At 47.5% G+C, this 17,448-nt stretch overlaps 1 protein-coding gene across 2 annotated transcripts in view; it reads left to right on the top strand.

Moving 5' to 3' along the window:
- Positions 1 to 17,448, top strand: part of EHD4 (EH domain containing 4) — a 76,240-nt gene that overhangs the window by 16,533 nt on the left and 42,259 nt on the right. For both annotated transcript variants that reach the window (XR_002728151.3, XM_023198356.3), the window contains exons 2-3: positions 1,211 to 1,387; positions 11,851 to 11,948. Coding sequence is in view for 1 of the 2 variants with exons in the window: in XM_023198356.3 (XP_023054124.1) it covers positions 1,211 to 1,387; positions 11,851 to 11,948 (275 nt within the window). In the remaining variant the exon portion in view is untranslated. The remainder of the gene's footprint in view (positions 1 to 1,210; positions 1,388 to 11,850; positions 11,949 to 17,448) is intronic.

The following is a 17,448-nucleotide window of genomic DNA, read 5'->3' as shown; positions in this document are numbered from 1 at the left end:
AGATTCTTTCTCTAAATTTAGAGATAAAATATATCATCAGATAGATTTACTCTAAATTTAGGAGACATATTTTAATGGTGTATCTATTCTGGGGTGCCACAACTTCACAGGAACGTAGAAACTTTGAATGAAGTTAAAACTAGCAGTGACATCAATTAAAGGTTTAGAATATAGCCCGTTAAGGTTGCTAAACAATTTCAGTTTTAGGCCAGGCGTGGTGGCTCATGCCTGTAATCCCAGTACTTTGAGAGGTCAAGGTGAGTGGATGGCTTGAGCCCAGGCGTTCAAGACCAGCCTGGGCAACATGGTGAAACCCTATTTCTACAAAAAGTTAGCTAGGCATGGTGGTGTGTGTCTGTAGTCCCCGCTACTTGGGAGGCTGAGGTAGGAGGATTGTTGGAGCCTGGGAGGTTGAGGCAGCAGTGAGCTGAGATTGCAGCACTGCTCTCCAGCCAGCCTGGGCAACAGAGCAAGACCCTGTCTCAAAAAAAAAAAAAAAAAAAAAAAAAAATCAGTTTTATTTCCGTAGAAAACGTAGGTCTAAATGGTGGCTTAATTTCTTATTCTTTTAAAGATGGGAAAATTGTGTTTGGCTTTTGATAGAATTGAATTCAGCACTTTCTCTCTTTCCCTGGAAATAGTCACAGATTGTGGGCTTACATTGGAATCAGTCAGAACTTTTTAGAAACAAAGAAATAGTTTAGGACCAAATAGATTGTTAGTCGCAGGAATGGGGAGCTGCAGAAGGCCATGCAGGTTTTTTCCCTTGAGCCCCTTCAAGGCTTATAAGGCGAAGATCACCCTCCTGGCATGGTTGGGACATGGGTCTGCCCTCATCACCTCAGACACCTTGCAGGGCCCATAAACAAGTCATTGTAGTACACATGCTGAGCACCACACTGGCAGCAGGCACAGGGTACCCAGGGACCACAGAAGAGGTGTCCCCACATGCAGATCAGGGAGGCTCCCCTAAGGGATCTGAGCCTGAGCAGAGCTTCCAGGATGCCCAGGAGCCAGCGCGGTGCACTTCTCTTGGGGTAGCGTCTGTTGCATCAACAGAAATGCAAATGAGGATCACTGTGCTTTTCTTGGAGGTTATGTTTCTACGTTTTTAAATGATTAGGTAAAAAAAATGGTAATAGCAGGCAGCTTTCTGGTCTCTTACTTTGTGACAAGATGCTAAGCTTTCTCTTCTTCTTCCCTCTCCCAGATACCTACTGGAGCAGGATTTCCCAGGCATGAGGATTGGTCCGGAGCCCACCACGGACTCCTTCATCGCCGTGATGTATGGAGAGACTGAGGGCAGCACCCCAGGGAATGCTTTAGTCGTGGACCCCAAAAAGCCATTTAGAAAGCTCAGTCGCTTTGGAAATGCTTTCCTGAATCGGTAAGGACCAACAAGCTGCCATCTTCGGTCAGGCTGTTTAAACCTTTTCTTTGAATTATTGCCACTTACATGTGAAGATTCAAAAACAGAAGAATAGAGACTGTCTGCTCTAGAAGTCATAGAAAATAAGTTTATCATATTAAGATATTTGAAAGACTGTCATAGGAAATGATCATTTATGCCTATTCTGGGTAACTTGACAGGGTAGAGCTAATGCTCAGGATTGGACATTATAAGGCTGCACAGGGCCAGGTGCACGGCTCGTGCCTGTAATCCAGCACTTTGGGAGGCCGAGGTGAAAGGATTGTTCGAAGCCAGGAGTTTGAGACCAGCTTGGACAACAAAATGTGACCCTGTCTCTGCAAAAATTTTAAAAAGTTAAAAAATAAAAGGGCTATACAGTGTAAGGGAAACATTTCTAAGGATTTGAGCTGCACAGAAATGGATTAGGCTGCCTTGTGAGGCAGCGAGCTCCCTGTGACCGGCAATGTTAAGCGCTGGCGAGACGGACACTTCCCAGGCATGGTGCGCTGGGCTTCTGCAGTCAGAGAGCTGAGCCCAGAGGACCCCTCAGCTTCACCTGACACTTGGGTTTTATCTGCTGACTCCAGGACAGGTCCCCCCACCTCCCTGGCTGACCCTTTTGCTTCTCACTCCCAGCTTCGAGCTGTTTCCTTATTTATCAGAGCAGGGCCAGGGAAACAGAGTGAAAAACATGGAAAGCTGTTTCTTACGTGGTCTTTTTTTTTTTGGACATGGAGTCTCACTGTGTCTTCCAGGCTGGAGTGCAGCAGCATGATCTCGGCTCACTGCAACCTCCGCCTCCTGGGTTCAAGCAATTCTCCTGCCTCAGCCTCCCTAGTAGCTGGGATTACAGGCGCCCGCCACCACACCCAGCTAATTTTCATATTTTTAGTAGAGATGGGGTTTCACCATGTTGGCCAGGCTGGTCTCAAATTCCTGACCTCAGGTGATCCACCCACCTTGGCTTCCCAAAGTGCCGGGATTACAGGTGTGAGCTACTGCACCCAGCCTACGTGGTCATTATTTTATAGATGTAAAGTTGTGGGATCGCTGAGGTTCTGCCTTACTTGGAGATGTGTTTTATTTGTACTCCTCCCATAACCTTTCATTAGAGTTCCCAGTGGAACTGAGGGCTGCTGGGTGTGGGGAGGACAGGCCGGCTGGTGCCCCTGGCTGCAGCTCTGCCATTTCCCACTGGATCTGCCTTCCTTCCTCCCTCTTGCACCTCCTATTTGCTACCCCTAGCCTTTGTGTAATGCTTTTCTCTTTTTTCCTATCATCCCCCTCCCACCCCTCTATTTCCCTCTTTCCTGGGTCTAGCTTTCGTCTGACTGATTTGGGGGAGTGGGTTGTAGGAGGCACAGAGCTACGGAGGGTCATCCAAGCCTCTTTAGGGAGAGGAAGTAGGATTAGAGCTGACAGACCACATCTCCTTTCTAGAAGTTTTTAAAAATAGGAACGGATCCTCCCAGCTGGCTGCTGTCCTCCCAAAGGCTGAAGCACCTCATCTCGCAGCACCAGGAACACCATTCACGTGGCCTGAGGAATGAATGATGTGCTGGATGCTGTGCACTGGCTTGGCCAAGGGCCACCCAGGCCCCTCCGCAGGTGCCTTCTGAGGAAGTTGGAACTCTCCGGGGAGCTGAACTCTCCTTTAGGGGCTTTTTGATGCTCCTTTTGCAAATCAAAGAAAGTATCCAGGAAGCTTGGCAATGGGATGAACAGAGATGTGCAGGTGATGTGGAAGGAGTCCCAGAGAAGTTCCATCTTATTACTGATGGTGATAGGAACACTGTCCAGGTGATTTTTTCCAACCTGCAGGGCTGACTTTTCTAAGAGGAGTTTACTCTTCAACTCCAGAGCTGCCTTGGTTGGCACCAGAGTGTCTCACTGTGGGAGAGAAGGTTGAGCCCTGGGCGGGAGAACCTCAGAGGGTCAACTCTCCAGATCTCTCAGGACAGAGTGGCCCAGGGTGGAGGGGAAGTAGACCAGAAGGGGAGGCCCCAGAAAGTTCAAGGCACAGGATCTGTCTCTGTGGAAGGCTTCCCTGGGGTCCTCTGGTTTCATTGCCACTGCCCTTTGTCTGAGGCTCTTTTTGCCCAACAAAGGCTTAATGAAATAAGCTGCCACTTTTTTCAGATTCCCACTTTGTGAAGTCCGTATTCACAAGGGAGAAACCAGGAAGAGTGGTTATTGGCTTGTTTTATTTTGGCAAATGATTTACTTTCCTAACAAAAAAAATTTTTGAGTACAGAAAAGAAGTGTTCAGGAATGATTTTGAATGGCAAAGCTCATGTGTCAGAATTTAAAACTTGCTGAAAATAATCCATGTCTTATAATAAAAGCAAGTGTCAATTGAATTCAGAATAACACATAGAAAAATAATAGCAAATAATTATATGGCATTTATGTGTCAGGTTCTGTTCTAGACTTGTATATTAGCTTTAAATCCTCACAGAACCCCTGTGACATGGTGCTACTGTTATCCTCAATGTAGGGGGAGGAATCAAGGCATAAAGAGGTTACTTTAATTTCCAGGGGGTCACTTCACCAGTAAGATCAGTGCTGGGATTGAAACCCAGGCCAGCCGATGAATAGTACGATGTTTGGACTGGGAATCACTGCCCAGTGCCCCCTATTTAACTCGTCAGGCTGTCCCTAATCTAGCCCTCCGGGAACGATGATGAAGATGGCAGTGATTATGTCCCCAGTCATCACTTACATCATTTCATGTACATTATTCTTTTGGGGTTGATAACAGACAATACTGTGGCCAGTCTACAAATGAGAAAGCAGAAAGCAAAGACATGACTTGCTCAGGGAGAGGCCATCAGGGAGAGACAGAGAGGGGATGGGAATCCAGGTTCCCCTTCTTCCCTGTCCTCCACCCCACACCTCTGCTCAGCACCAGCCAAGAGGAGTTTCTGTCCTTCTACCAAGTGTATGTCAGGCTCACATGTAAGGGACATGCCTCATGTAAACTCAGCTACCTGAGAGTAAACAGCCTGATTAAGTAGTATCCACAGGACAGCGCCACACAGCAGTTATTTAAGAAAGAGTCAGTTAGGGCGTTCAAATGTGCGTACATAATTATAGCTTCCCTCTGGGAACAGCACAGGGTTAGCACTAGAGGCAAACCTCTTTTCACATAGCATACTTCCCTGGGAACTAGGTCAAAATGTAACACCAAGTAAAGAAAATTGCTTGTTTTCTGTGGAGAACTTTCTCCCCCAGGCAGCCACACCAGAATCTCCCTGCAACAGGTGACAGGTCGTCATTACCTGGTCTTCTCCTTAAGGAGTGCTGGCTTGGGCATCTGCCCCCAGCGGCATCTTTAAAAGAGTTAAATACCAGGTGATACCTGGAGGGGGACAACACCCTCCACCATTAAGCAAAGCAGCAGAGGCTGAGTCTCAGCCTCCCAGGCTGGCATCTAAGGACTGACAAGGGGGTCTATGGTGCATTTCTGAGAAATGAATATAAATTCCTAAAAAGGTATATAATAGAGAAATTCCATACTTGAACAATAAAAGGAGTTTAGTGTAGAACACAAAGAGTTCTATGGAAAAGGCTGTAGGGGGACATTCTGAAACTCTAGCAGACTGCTGTGCTCAGGACGAATTCCTCAGCGGCCGTCTGGGAGCTGCTCTGGGGAGGTGCTTGTTGACGTTCCAGAGGTTGCTATCAGGAGGCAATTGCCCCCCACAGAGGAGGAGACAGCCAGGGGCACCCAGAGCATTGGATCCTCGGAGATGCCAGGGTACTCGGGTCAGTTCAGGAAGTGCCAGGCAGTCACTGGGATCTGACATTTCCCCCTGCAGTCTGCTTTTGAATTAAGATGTTATGTTATTTCTCAGTCTCCTTTTCTAAAAAATGGTCATGTATATATTTTCAAATTCAGCTAGCTACAGACATTTTTAGTCTGGGATCTAGTATTGTTTTAAGTTGTTGTCTTCCGCAGAAGAAATTCTTAATCTCATGTACTTCGTCATTGCCTCTGTTTCTTTCTGTGAAAAATAACTTGAATCAAGTTATTTTTCTGTGAAAAAGTCACGTTTTCTGTGAAAAATAACTTGAAACTTCCTTTTGAGTTGACGGAGTGTGAACAGCCCTTCCAGGTCTCAGTCATTTTATCCGGGCCTGATGATGGTGACGATAACCACTGTCTGGTGTTTGAATGGTGATTCCCCCATCGTAAAACACACAGATGTCTTCCTGGGCTTGTACTCCATTTGTTACTTCCGTGTTTGTAATTAAGTGAGGCTTACTCAGTTTAGCTTTTGAGTTTTGATTTTTTTTTTTTTTTTTGGAGACGGAATTTCACTCTTGTCGCCCAGACTGGAGTGCAGTGGCGCAATCTTGGCTCACTGCAACCTCCGCCTCCCGGGTTGAAGTGATTCTCCTGCCTCAGCCTCCTAAGTAGCTGGGATTACAGGTGTCCACCACCACGACTGGCTACCTTTTGTATTTTTGTAGAGATGAGGTTTCACCATGTTGGCAAGGCTGGTCTTGAATTCCTGACCTCAGGTGATCCACCTGCCTCGGCCTCCCAAAGTGCTGGGATTACAGGTATCAGCGCCGTGCCTGGCTGAATTTATACGTACACACACACACACACACACACACACACACACACAGGGTCTCACTCTGTTGCCCAGGCTGGAGTGCAGAGGCACGATAACAGCTCACTGCAGCCCCGACTTCTGCTCCAGCGATCCTCCCACCTCAGCCTCCCGATTGCTGGGACTACAGGTGTGTGCCACCATGCCCAGCTAATTTTTGTATTTTTTGTAGAGACAAGGTTTTGCCGTATTGGCCAGGCTGGTCTTGAATCCTGAGCCCAAGCAATCTACCCACCTTGGCCTCCCAGAGTGCTGGGATTACAGGCATGAGACACTGCGCCCAGCCAAGTTTTGAATATTTCATAGTCACTAGGTACCACTGAGAATTTTTAAAAACTGACTTACTAAAGTTCACAGCATCGGTCCAAGCACGTGCTGCTTCCCCCAGCCAATTTAGCTGCAGAAATTAAGGATAACAGGCTCTTGCCAAGAATCACTCTTGATTCACCAGCAAAATAGTTTTTTTTTTAATCTGAGGGAATAACTGGGTTGTCTTGTGCATGTGTGTTGTGGTTCATTTATCTATAATAAACTTGCTGAAGCTTTCTCCATTATTTTTTAACCTCAAGATTTGTTGGCCAGCCACGGTGGCTCATGCCTATAATCCCAGCACTTTGGGAGGCCGAGACAGGCCGATCGCTTGAGCCCAGGAGTTGTGAGACCCACCTGGGCAACATAGCGAGAGACCTTGTCTCTAAAAAAAAATTAAAAAAAAAAAAGATTGTGGTAGTTCCCTGGGTGGTTGTTCCCTGGTCACTAAACCATTGTTCTCTTTTTTTGAGACAGAGTCTTGCTCTGTCACCTATGCTGGAGTACAGTGTTGCGATCTTGGCTCACTTCAACCTCTGCCTCCCGGGTTCAAGCAATTCTCTGCCTCAGTCTCCCAAGTAGCTGTGATTACAGGTGCCCACCACCACACCCAACTAATTTTTGTATTTTTAACAGAGACAGGATTTCACCCTGTTGGCCAGGCTGATTTGAACTCCTGACCTCGTGATCCACCTGCCTTGGCCTCCCAAAGTGCTGGGATTACAGCGTGAGCCACTGCACCTAGCCTAAACCATTGTTCTTGACTGGCAGCGGCCTGTACATTTCTGGTCCTGACATTCCAGAAATGCCTTTCTCCCTGGGCTCAGGCAGACCTTCCTGGCTGGGCCATTGCATTGGGCTTTCCCCTGTGGCAGTCAGGAGGGGATTTATAAAAGTACATATTTAGGTTGAACCATATGAAATTGGCAGTCTTAAACCATCTTTAACCTTTAAAAATGGTAATTAGTTTCAATCTAATAGGGGCTTTAGCCAGGGGCTTTGCTATGATCTGGATGTGAAATTCAGTTCCTGATTCCTCCTAGGCACTGGAAGATAAGATCAGCCATTTGTGGTAGGACCATATAATAAGAATTATTACAGTTCAGTTGTCAAAGTCTTTTTGTGGGTTGTGTCCTAGTTACCGTGCAAATTTAGGAAATTGTATTATCTCTCTGGTTTTACCTTCATCAATAAAGTGGGCTGGGGTGAAAGGAAGTACTTTGAAACCATTCTGTACTCTCTCCGTTGTAAGCTTAGGTTGATTTGAACCTAATGGCAAACCTGGAAGTCCACAGGACTGGTAGAGTTCCTCAGAGAGCTTTAGAGACCTCTGCAGGGTCGAGGTCTCAGAATGAGTGAGTAAGGGAGACATGTAGAGCCCAAATCTCCTACCTCCTGTTCCCCATCCTGACACTCCACACCACTAGGTAGAGAGCAAGCCACACAAGGAAGCCCCTTTAGGGACGAGTTCCAGGGCTGTGGCACATCACCTTTTTGTTGTAGGATGTTGCCCTGTGTGTGATACACCACACGGCAGTGGTTCCAGTGTGTGCTGTGGTAATAGTAATGGTAGCCGTGGTAATCGTAGCCCAGGAGTGAAGAACCTGGGCTCTGCAGTCAGCACTGCCAAGTTCATGTCCCGGCTCCATCACTTCTCAGCAAGTTATGGCGTGTGTCTTCTCTGTGCCCAGTCTCCTCCTCTAAATGCAGAGGCTCACAGCCCTACCTGTAAGGCTGCAGTAAGGCTGGAGTTAATGTGCATGGAAAGTACTTCAAACTGTGCCTGACACCCAGTAAGAGGTCAGGAAATGTTTGTGCTATTTTATTATTATTATAATGACTACAGATATTACTGTTTTGTTGAGGAATCAAAATCAGTATTAAGGTACTGCCTAGTTCTTCTAAAAGTCTAGTTTTTAAAATGCCGATCATTTAATTGGAATGTTAGTGTTTGGGGGAAATTTAAAGTAATCTCCTTGCCCCCCCTTCTGTAGATATGTATGTATTTAACCGAGATAGGGTCTCGCTCTGTTGCACAGGCTGGAGTGCACTGGCACCGTCAAAGCTCACTGCAGCTCCAACCTCCTGGGCTCAAGCCGTCCTCCCACCTCAGCCTCCTGAGTACCTGGGACTACAGGTGCATGCCACTATGCCTGGCTAATTTTATTTTTTGTAGAGACAAAGTCTCATTATGTTGCCCAGGCTGGTCTTGGACTCCTGGGTTCAAAAGATCCTCCCCGCTCAGCCTCCCAAAGTGCTGGGATTACATACAGGTGAGAGTCACCATGCCTGGCTTTACTCTCTCTTTTTACTGTGTGGCAGGACTCCTAGCAGCTTGCCTGAGACCTCATAACCCGGACCATTACTTTATTCCCCCTCTCTGCTACCCCTGGCCCTTCCTTAGATGTGGAGAGAATGTGGAGTTGGGGGGGCCAGCCTAGGATCTTTGGTTGCTCCCTCTTCTTCTCTTACTTCAGAAGACAACATTTATCAGGTCGTCCTCGGGTGAAGGCCACTCACAAAAGCCATGTGAGGCCCCTGGATTGAACCAGCACGTGTCTGCATATTTTACATGAAATGTAGAAGGCAAGGCACAGATCCTCCTTGTGTTAATCTCCCCAGGAAGGAGTAGGAAATCCACCTTGGGACAGCAAATCTATGCTTGGAAACATTTCAATAAGTCAGGCCGGCCAGGGCTGTCTTACTGGGTGTCAGGCACTGTTCGAAGCACTTTCTGTGCACATTGACTCCAGGCTCACTGCAACCTTACAGGTAGGGCTGTGAGCCTCTGCTTATAAAGGAGGAGACTGGGCACAGAGGAGTCACATGACATACGTGGCCAAGTCCCACGGCTGTGAATTGATGGGATAGGGACATGAACTTGGCAGTGCTGACTGCAGAGCCCAGGTCCTTCACTCCTGGGCTACGACTGCCACTGCACTGCTTTTATACACACAACAAGTACGTTTGCCGTGCACCTCCCTTTCTTAGAGCAGAAGCGTGAGGCACGATTGCTAGAACAGCATTAGGATTTTTTCTGATCCCAGCATAACTTCGTAGGAACACATTCATATGGAGTTGTCGCCTCGCAGCATGAGCGTGGCACCGCAGGGTCTCAACGCTCCTTTCTGTTCTCTTGCCTGCCCCTCACCCCTGGACACTGTCTTTCAGGAAGCAGAGTCCAGTTGTGCACATAAAACCCCAGCCGCCCACTCTTGGGGTGGCCCAGCCAAAGCTCTCCCTCCCCACGCCATCCCCCTCCCCCTCCTCCTCCTCGTCCTTTCTTTTTCAGCCCTCGCTTTGCCCCTTGTATGCCGTGTGGTGACGTCAGTGCATCTCACGGTGGCTTGCTCTGTGGCTCCCATGCCTGGCCTCTGCTGTCATGTCGGGAGGCCTGTGGAAAGGCTGGTGCCTTACACACAGGGAGTGAACAGTGCGCACATTTTGAATCCCTCTGTTAGCCTCACCTGAGAATCTAGGGGGTGGCTGTTTTGGAAAAATGCCAAAACATTTGAGTGGGAGCTTGTGATTTGGGGAAAAGCTTGTGATTTGCAGAAAATTGTTTCACGTAGGTATGATGTGTTCAGCTCTGCCAGATGTCTCGGGCCATGTGATGGAAAGGATGGGACGGCACTGAGAGACAATCATTCCTGACGAGAAACGAGGTGCACCACAGATGCGCTCAGAGCCCTGTTCCTACCCCAGTTCTGGAGAATTGAATAATGGCATGGCGGGGTTTTTTCTGTGAACTTACAAAGAATGCTTGGTGCGCCTCATGTGCTTTATTCACACAAATCTCTCCCCATGTCTGGAGACAGGTGGAAATGGGGGGGCTTCTTTTCCACTAACTTGACCGTTTACTTTTAATGTTATGAGGTTTTTAACTTTGTGGGTTAAGTTCCACCCCACTGACTTCAGAAATAGTAGGCTGCGGTCTGCAGCCAGCATGCATTAGCAGCACGGCCTCAGAATGTCGTAACTGCCTTGTGCTTCAACTTTTCCATCTGCAAAAGGATCCCAATATCTTTTCCTATATCTTCCTGGGCCAATGTGAAAATGTAGGAAAGACTGTGTGAAAATCATGTCCTGAGCCCCTTCAGAGAAAGTGATTTTGAAATGTCAGCATTGGCCACTCTTACCCAGGGCTGTGCTGTCCACATGTGCGCTGTGGAGGCTGGCCAGGCCTCCCTGTCCTGCATTCCCAGCATTTTTACTTTATGAGTAATCCCCACCACTTCCCCACCGCACGGAAGAATTGAGGTTTTAGCTTTCTGCCCACACAGACGCAGATGTCAGCCATCCATAGTAGAGGAAAAGCAGAGGCATTCTACGCTTTCTGCCTTAAACATACACGGTGCCTCACAAAGGTCCAGCCCAGGCCCTGGTGCCCAGGGTAGAAGTAACAAAGCACTTCCTACCATCACTTGTGGAGTTATTCAGTCTGAAAGCTAAAAGGACATCACCAGACCCTGTCGGGAAGCCACCATTTTCATGTGAGGAACCTGAGACCCAGAGCAGGGAGGCCCTTACCCAGCGTCCCGTAGCAGATTATCAGGAAACGCTGGGCAGAACTTGAACCCAGGTCTGCTTATCCACAGGCTAGATTTTTCCTCCGCACTCTGCTTCTGTGGGGTGGATGTGAGGGCAGTGACTACAGGGAGAAGGGACCAGGATCAGGTGGAGGAGATGGTATCAGGCAAGTGAGGAACAAGAGAGGCCTAAAGATGCTCAGCCAGGGCCTCCCCTAACCTGGTCCCCTCACCTACTCTCCAGCTCCCCTAGACTCCTAAGCACCTGGAGGATGTTGGGTGTCACAGGTGCCTGCCCCTCCCTGGCCCTAAAGCCATAGGGGACACCGGGCTGGAGGCTAAGTCCCTGGGGCATCAGATGGGGAAACAGGCCCCAGTCCCTCCAGCTTTCATGCTAGGGAATAAGCAGGGAGCTTGGGGCTCTCCAGCCCAGTGGGGCAGTGCACCCTGAAGAAGGCATGGGATTCCCAGGGGGAGAAGCCTAGGATGCTTGGGCAGGGACCAGCATGGAGCAAGGAGAGGTGAGGCCCATGGCTTTGGAGCCAGGCTGACCTGGGTTTAAGGCACTGCTCTGAGTGACCCTGAGCATTACTTAACCTCTCTTAGGTTAAGGATAATTCCTTCACCTCATGAGGTCAATATGAGGATCAAATGAGAGAATATTTGTAAGATTCCTACATGGTCAATAAATGTTAGCTAAAATGAAAATGAACAGAAAGGCATCAGGTGGCAGGTGGCAGCAAGTGCCTGTGCACCTCCCATACCTGTCCCATGGGCCAGCATCCGTTCTCTGTGGCAGGATGGAGGTGCTGTCAATCTCCTCCAAGCTCCTACTTCACAAATGACCTCAGTTTCTGTCAGTCTCCTTCAGACCCCCACTTTACAGATGTCAGTAAGCCCAGAGAGGCCAAGGAGTCCCATGGTTGGAGCACTCTGCGATGTCCAGTTTCTAACCCCTCCTTTGATCCGTCTCTTCCAGATTCATGTGCTCACAGCTGCCCAATCAGGTCCTGAAGAGCATCAGCATCATCGACAGCCCTGGCATCCTTTCTGGGGAGAAGCAGCGTATCAGCCGAGGTCAGTGCATGTCCCCACCCCTCCCCACCAAGTGCTGGCTGAGGCCCTCTCTGCTGTGAGGAGAGGATTTCTGTCCCTGTCGTATTCTGTCTGTCCTCCAGCACAGCTGTTGGGCAGCTGAAGGGACCCCAAATGTCAACCAGGAGTTCATAGCATCAAAGACTCTGCCCCCTTCAGGGGCTTGTATTCTGTGAGAAAGACATTTGTCGAGTTACACATGAGTAAATGAAGATGAGGAGTGGGGTAAACGCTGGGAGGTATCAGGGTGTGAAGGGACCTGCCTTGGCCTCGGGTTGTTGGGAGAGGCTCCTGGAGGAAACAGCTTTGGATGTAGGATCTGAAGGAGGAGTAGGAATTACCTAAGGGAAGCTCTGGGGTGGGGAGAGACTGTGAAGCGTTCAGAGGGGATCTGTGAAGACTAGAAAATGCTTGTGCAGAAGAGGACATCTGGGCTTCTCCAGCCTTCACAAGACAAGGCTGAGGCAACAGCTGCTTCTAGGCCTGTGCTTTGTAGTCAAAACAGCTGGGTCTGCTGAGCACGGTGGCTCACGCCTGTAATCTCAGCACTTTGGGAGGCCGAGGCAGTGGATCAGCTGAGGTCAGGAGTTCGAGACCAGCCTGGCCAACGTGGTGAAACCCCATCGCTACTAAAAATACAAAAATTAGCTGGGCATGGTGGCGTGCACCTGTAGTCCAAGCTACTTGGGAGGCTGAGGCACGTGAACCCAGGAGGCAAAGGTTGCGGAGAGCTGAGATCACACCACTGCACTCCAGCCTGGGAGAAAGAGCGAAACTCTGTCTTAAAAAAAACAAACAATAAAAAAAACCAGTGGGCCTGGTCTCTCCCTCTGTCCTGGAGGAAGGGGGCATCAGGGGCAGACCAGAGGACAGAGTTGACTTATGGAGAAGAAATGCCTGATCGGGAGGGTCAGGATGGGTTCCTCCCATCACAGGTCCGGAGGCAGCTCAAGTCATTCCCTCACCCTGGCCCTTGAAACAAAGGCGGGTTGCTGGGAGGGAGGAGATGGAGCAGGTGCATCGTTGCCATCACTTCTGGCTGAGAACTCTTCACAACCGCTTGAACAGCAAGTCGGTAGCACCGCGCTGAGAAGTCCGGGCATGCCAAGGTTGAGCAGAAGCCTGTGTGGGGTCACAGTCGCAGGTTACAACCAGGCAGTGAACACCCCACAGCTCACAAAGCAGAAGTGCAGTTACATAGGCCAGCGAGGGTCCCGTGACAGGGGTCAAGAAAGGGATTCCGAGGCCAATAAGCCCTCCTTTCTCTTGGCATTTTGGGAATGCCATCTCTGCTGCTCCGTGGCCCGCAGAGAGCTCAGGGCCGCGCTGAGCCAAGGCCTCCCAGGGTTCACCTGCCATGCCTTCACTGTTTCAGTCAGGGACTTGCCAGGTATGGAGCGCCATTAAGGCCACCCTTCCCCTTCCCGGGCCTCCAAGAACCTTGCAATTATTTAAAAAAAAAAAAAAAAAACAGGTTAATGCTATTCTTCTATATCTTGTTTGCTTTATTTTCTATTAGAAAAGTATAGATGTTTGTTGTAAAGGATTCAGTCAATGAATAAGAATGTAAAAAAAATCTCACTGTCACAGATAACAATTATCAATGGTTTTCTCTCACTTCTTAGAGACTTTTTCCTATGCATATGCAAACACATTTCTAATAGAAATGGGATTACCATGCACATTTTCTACAACTTGATTTTTCCTCATAACAGTCTATCTTGGACATCATTCCATGCCAGTATATTCAGATTATTTCATTTGTTTTAATAGCTGCTTGGGTTCCATTAAAGGGACATAATATAGTTCCTTTTGCAGATTTGTGGACATCATGATTGTTAATACTTTTTATGCTTAGTGCTGTATACAGTCGTCTTTTTTTTTTTTTTTTTGAGACGGAGTCTCGCTCTGTCACCCAGGCTGGAGTGCAGTGGCCGGATCTCAGCTCACTGCAAGCTCCGCCTCCCGGGTTCACACCATTCTCCTGCCTCAGCCTCCCGAGTAGCTGGGACTACAGGCGCCCGCCACCTCACCCGGCTAGTTTTTTGTATTTTTAGTAGAGACGGGGTTTCACCGTGTTAGCCAGGATGGTCTCCATCTCCTGACCTCTGTGATCCACCCGTCTCGGCCTCCCAAAGTGCTGGGATTACAGGCTTGAGCCACCGCACCCGGCCCATCTTTTTGTGTGTATCTCTATACCTCAGTGCCAATCAATTTTTTTTTAAGAGTCAGTTTAGGACCATTAACTTAGCCCCAGAAAGGTTGCTCTGCAGATAGTATGTTTTGTTTTAGCAGGAAAATAAAGCAGGCTCATGTTCCACAGCTATTCTGAGCTGCCCATGTTTCACTACTTCTCCATTTCTGACTGAATATGCTGGAGAAATATGTGGTCCTGGTAACTCTTTCTTTTTACCTCTAAATTTTAAGGCCTCCAGGTTTTGACTGCCACCATATGCATTTGTCCTCATTGGTAGGCCTTTAGCCAGCTCTGTTCACCCGTGTCTTGCAGCATCTCTCCTTTGCTTAGTAATCGTGTCTTTCAAACTGTAGCTCCCTTACAGTGGTGTTGACACACGGATTAATGCTTCCAAAATGCTTTGAAGATCAGCTCTTTGTATCACTTTATAATATGATCTGACTCATATCCTGGTCTGACTTACTGTGGCATGTACTTACTCACATCCTATGCACAGAAATAGCATATATGTTCCAGCCAGTCGGCGGTCCCTGCCACACTAATGGACACAGTAACAGGTGGGGAAGGACCCAGAGCCACAAGCGATGACAGCACGACGGGCCACAGCCGTGGTTCCCAAGCCCGGTGCCACACAGTGTTAGGGGCACAGCTGGTGGTGGAAGTCACTCCGCTGACATTTGCAACACATTTACCCAAAGAATACATAGTGTTGTAAAGCAGCTTCAGCTCAAACGATCGCAAACAGTGCCGCATTCTCACATATGCTCACACCTACACCCAGCTTCATAAGACCAGCTTCGTAAGACCACAGCCCCACCTTTGCCAGGAATTAACGTCAACATGGGATAATAGACTGGGTACAAATTGTGACCCCACAGGATGTTTAAAGCATCCCCCACTGACTTCACTGGCGGATCTTTGCCTCCTTTATGGGCCTCGTGCCTGGGAAGGAGGAAAGGTGGCCGCTGGTGTGCTGCCCTCCAGTGCTCCGCCTTTCCCCTTTGTGCAGTTGATGATCAACCCTCAAAAGCTGAGTAACTGGCTGGGCACGGTGGCTCACGCCTGTAATCCCAGCACTTTGGTAGGCCAAGGCAAGAGGATCACTTAAGTTCAGGAGTTCAAGACCAGCTTGGTCACCATAGTGTGACCTCATCTTTATTTATTAAAAAAAAAAAAAAATACATAGCGTTCCAAGGGAGTAAATGTCATCTAAGTCTCCCGTTTAGGAGCCGTATAAATGAAACCCATGAGGGCAATTGATTTTGGAACAATTTTTAGTATACTATTCCCTATGGAAACTCCTTACCCCTCAAATGTTCCTTAGTTCAATTACAATTAGCAGAAAATCTTTTTTTTTTTTTTTTTTGAGACGGAGTCTTGCTCTGTCACCCAACCTGGAATGCAATGGCATGATATTGGCTCACTGCAGCCTCCACCTCCCAGGTTCAAGCGATTCTTCTGCCTCAGCTTCCTGAATAGCTGGGACTACAGGTGCCCGCCACCACACCCAGCTAATTTTTGTATTTTTAGAAGTGACGGGGTTTCACGATGTTGTCCAGGTTGGTCTCAAACTCCTGACCTCAGGTGATCTGCCCACCTCGGCCTCCCAAAGTGCTGGGATTACAGGCATGAGCCACCGCGCCTGGCCATTAGCAGAACATCGTTAAGGACAACAGACTAGGTTAGTTTAGTTACTAACCTGTAGTCTTCCTGACTGATGTGAAGTGTTGAATTCCCATCAAGCAAGGATAAAAATGTTCTGATATATTTATAATAATAATATTCTGATCAAGTAATAACTTCCCAAAAGTCCTACAAACTTTTCTTGATTTCTTTTCATGTATTTTAGTAACCAATGAAAGAATGTTTGGATTTCTGCGGTTTTCTAAATTGCTTTCTTGAAGTGTGTAGGTAAATCTGAGTTGGTTCACTCTTCAGAACATCCTTTGCCCTTGACCATAGCAGCCAGGTGTTTGACTCTGCGATGAGAAGAAAGAACACCTTTATCCACACACATAGCATTTTCCTTCCCACTTGACCTCTTATCATGCTGGTCCCTGAAATACTGTTTCCTAGAATACTATTGAGTCCATGCTGAACCTAAACATAATGTAGGATTTATTTCTAGAGTTAGCATGAACACAAGTGTGTTCCCAGCTACTTAGGACAAGCCTCTGGATTCTGACTCCAATCGTAACATCCTTTGAAAAATTATAATGTAGCAACTGGTATGTTTGTCCATCTATTTAGCACATGGCATTTTCAAAGTGCTGTTTTAGCCACAAATTATTCCTATGGTTTCTTGAGAATATGAGGTTTTGTGTAGCCTTCAATAGACTTGATTTTTGGTAATAAAAATAGTGCAGCTTTTCCCTTTTAAAAATTTAAATAACTCTAGAAGGAAACAACTCTATCTAAATTTTGTAACAGATCGACTTATTATCTCAGGAACAACAGCTGTCAAATGAAAATTCAAGAGTATCTTTTCCTGATGTTTAAGCCCTTGCCTCTTAATCCCAGCCTATGCATTATAAACCAATGAATAGAACTGAGTAGACAATGAAAAGTAAAAGGACAGAAAACGCCCTGCTAGTAAAAGTTGGAGACAGTAATAGTGCATGAAACCGGGAGGATCTAACTGCACTTCAGATGGCATGACAGGCAATAACAGAAGCTTCAGAATCACTGATTACCATTTTAACATTTATATACAGACATCTTTAAGTCCCCCTAGGCAATGTTAAGGAAAGTCCTCAAGCATTGAAAAGGTGCCTGAGTAGTGATACCAACAGGAACAGGCTGTTTGAAGGGTCTGCTGACACGGCTGAGGGGCTCCAACGCACTACAGGTTGAAGATCTTTAAACTGAAAACTGAAAATCCAAAATGCTCCAAAATCCAAAACTTTTTGACATGATGCCACCAGTGGAACATTCTACATCTGACCTCCTATGACGGGGCACAATCGAAACTTTGTTTCATGCACAAAATTATTTTAAATGTTCTAGAAAATTACCTTTAGGCCATCTGTAGATGGTGTCTATGAAGCATCAATGAATTTTGTGTTTAGACTTGGGTCCCATTCCCAAGCTCTCTCGTTATAGATATGCAGGTATTCCCAAATCAGAAAATCTGAAACCCAAAGCACTTCTGGTCCCAACCTTTTCGGATAAGGTTCCCTCAACCCCTATCTCAGAAGACTCGACAGAGCTGGGAAACGGGGCCTGGACATCCAAGCTGTGACTAAGAGGGGTGCAGAAAAAAATGAAAAAGGCACCGACAGACCA

The sequence above is a fragment of the Piliocolobus tephrosceles genome, chromosome 6 (genome assembly GCF_002776525.5).
Source record: "Piliocolobus tephrosceles isolate RC106 chromosome 6, ASM277652v3, whole genome shotgun sequence".
Classification (NCBI taxonomy): domain Eukaryota; kingdom Metazoa; phylum Chordata; class Mammalia; order Primates; family Cercopithecidae; genus Piliocolobus; species Piliocolobus tephrosceles.
The sequence above is the reverse complement of the archived record's forward strand: the minus strand, read 5'-3'. Positions and strand labels throughout refer to the sequence as shown.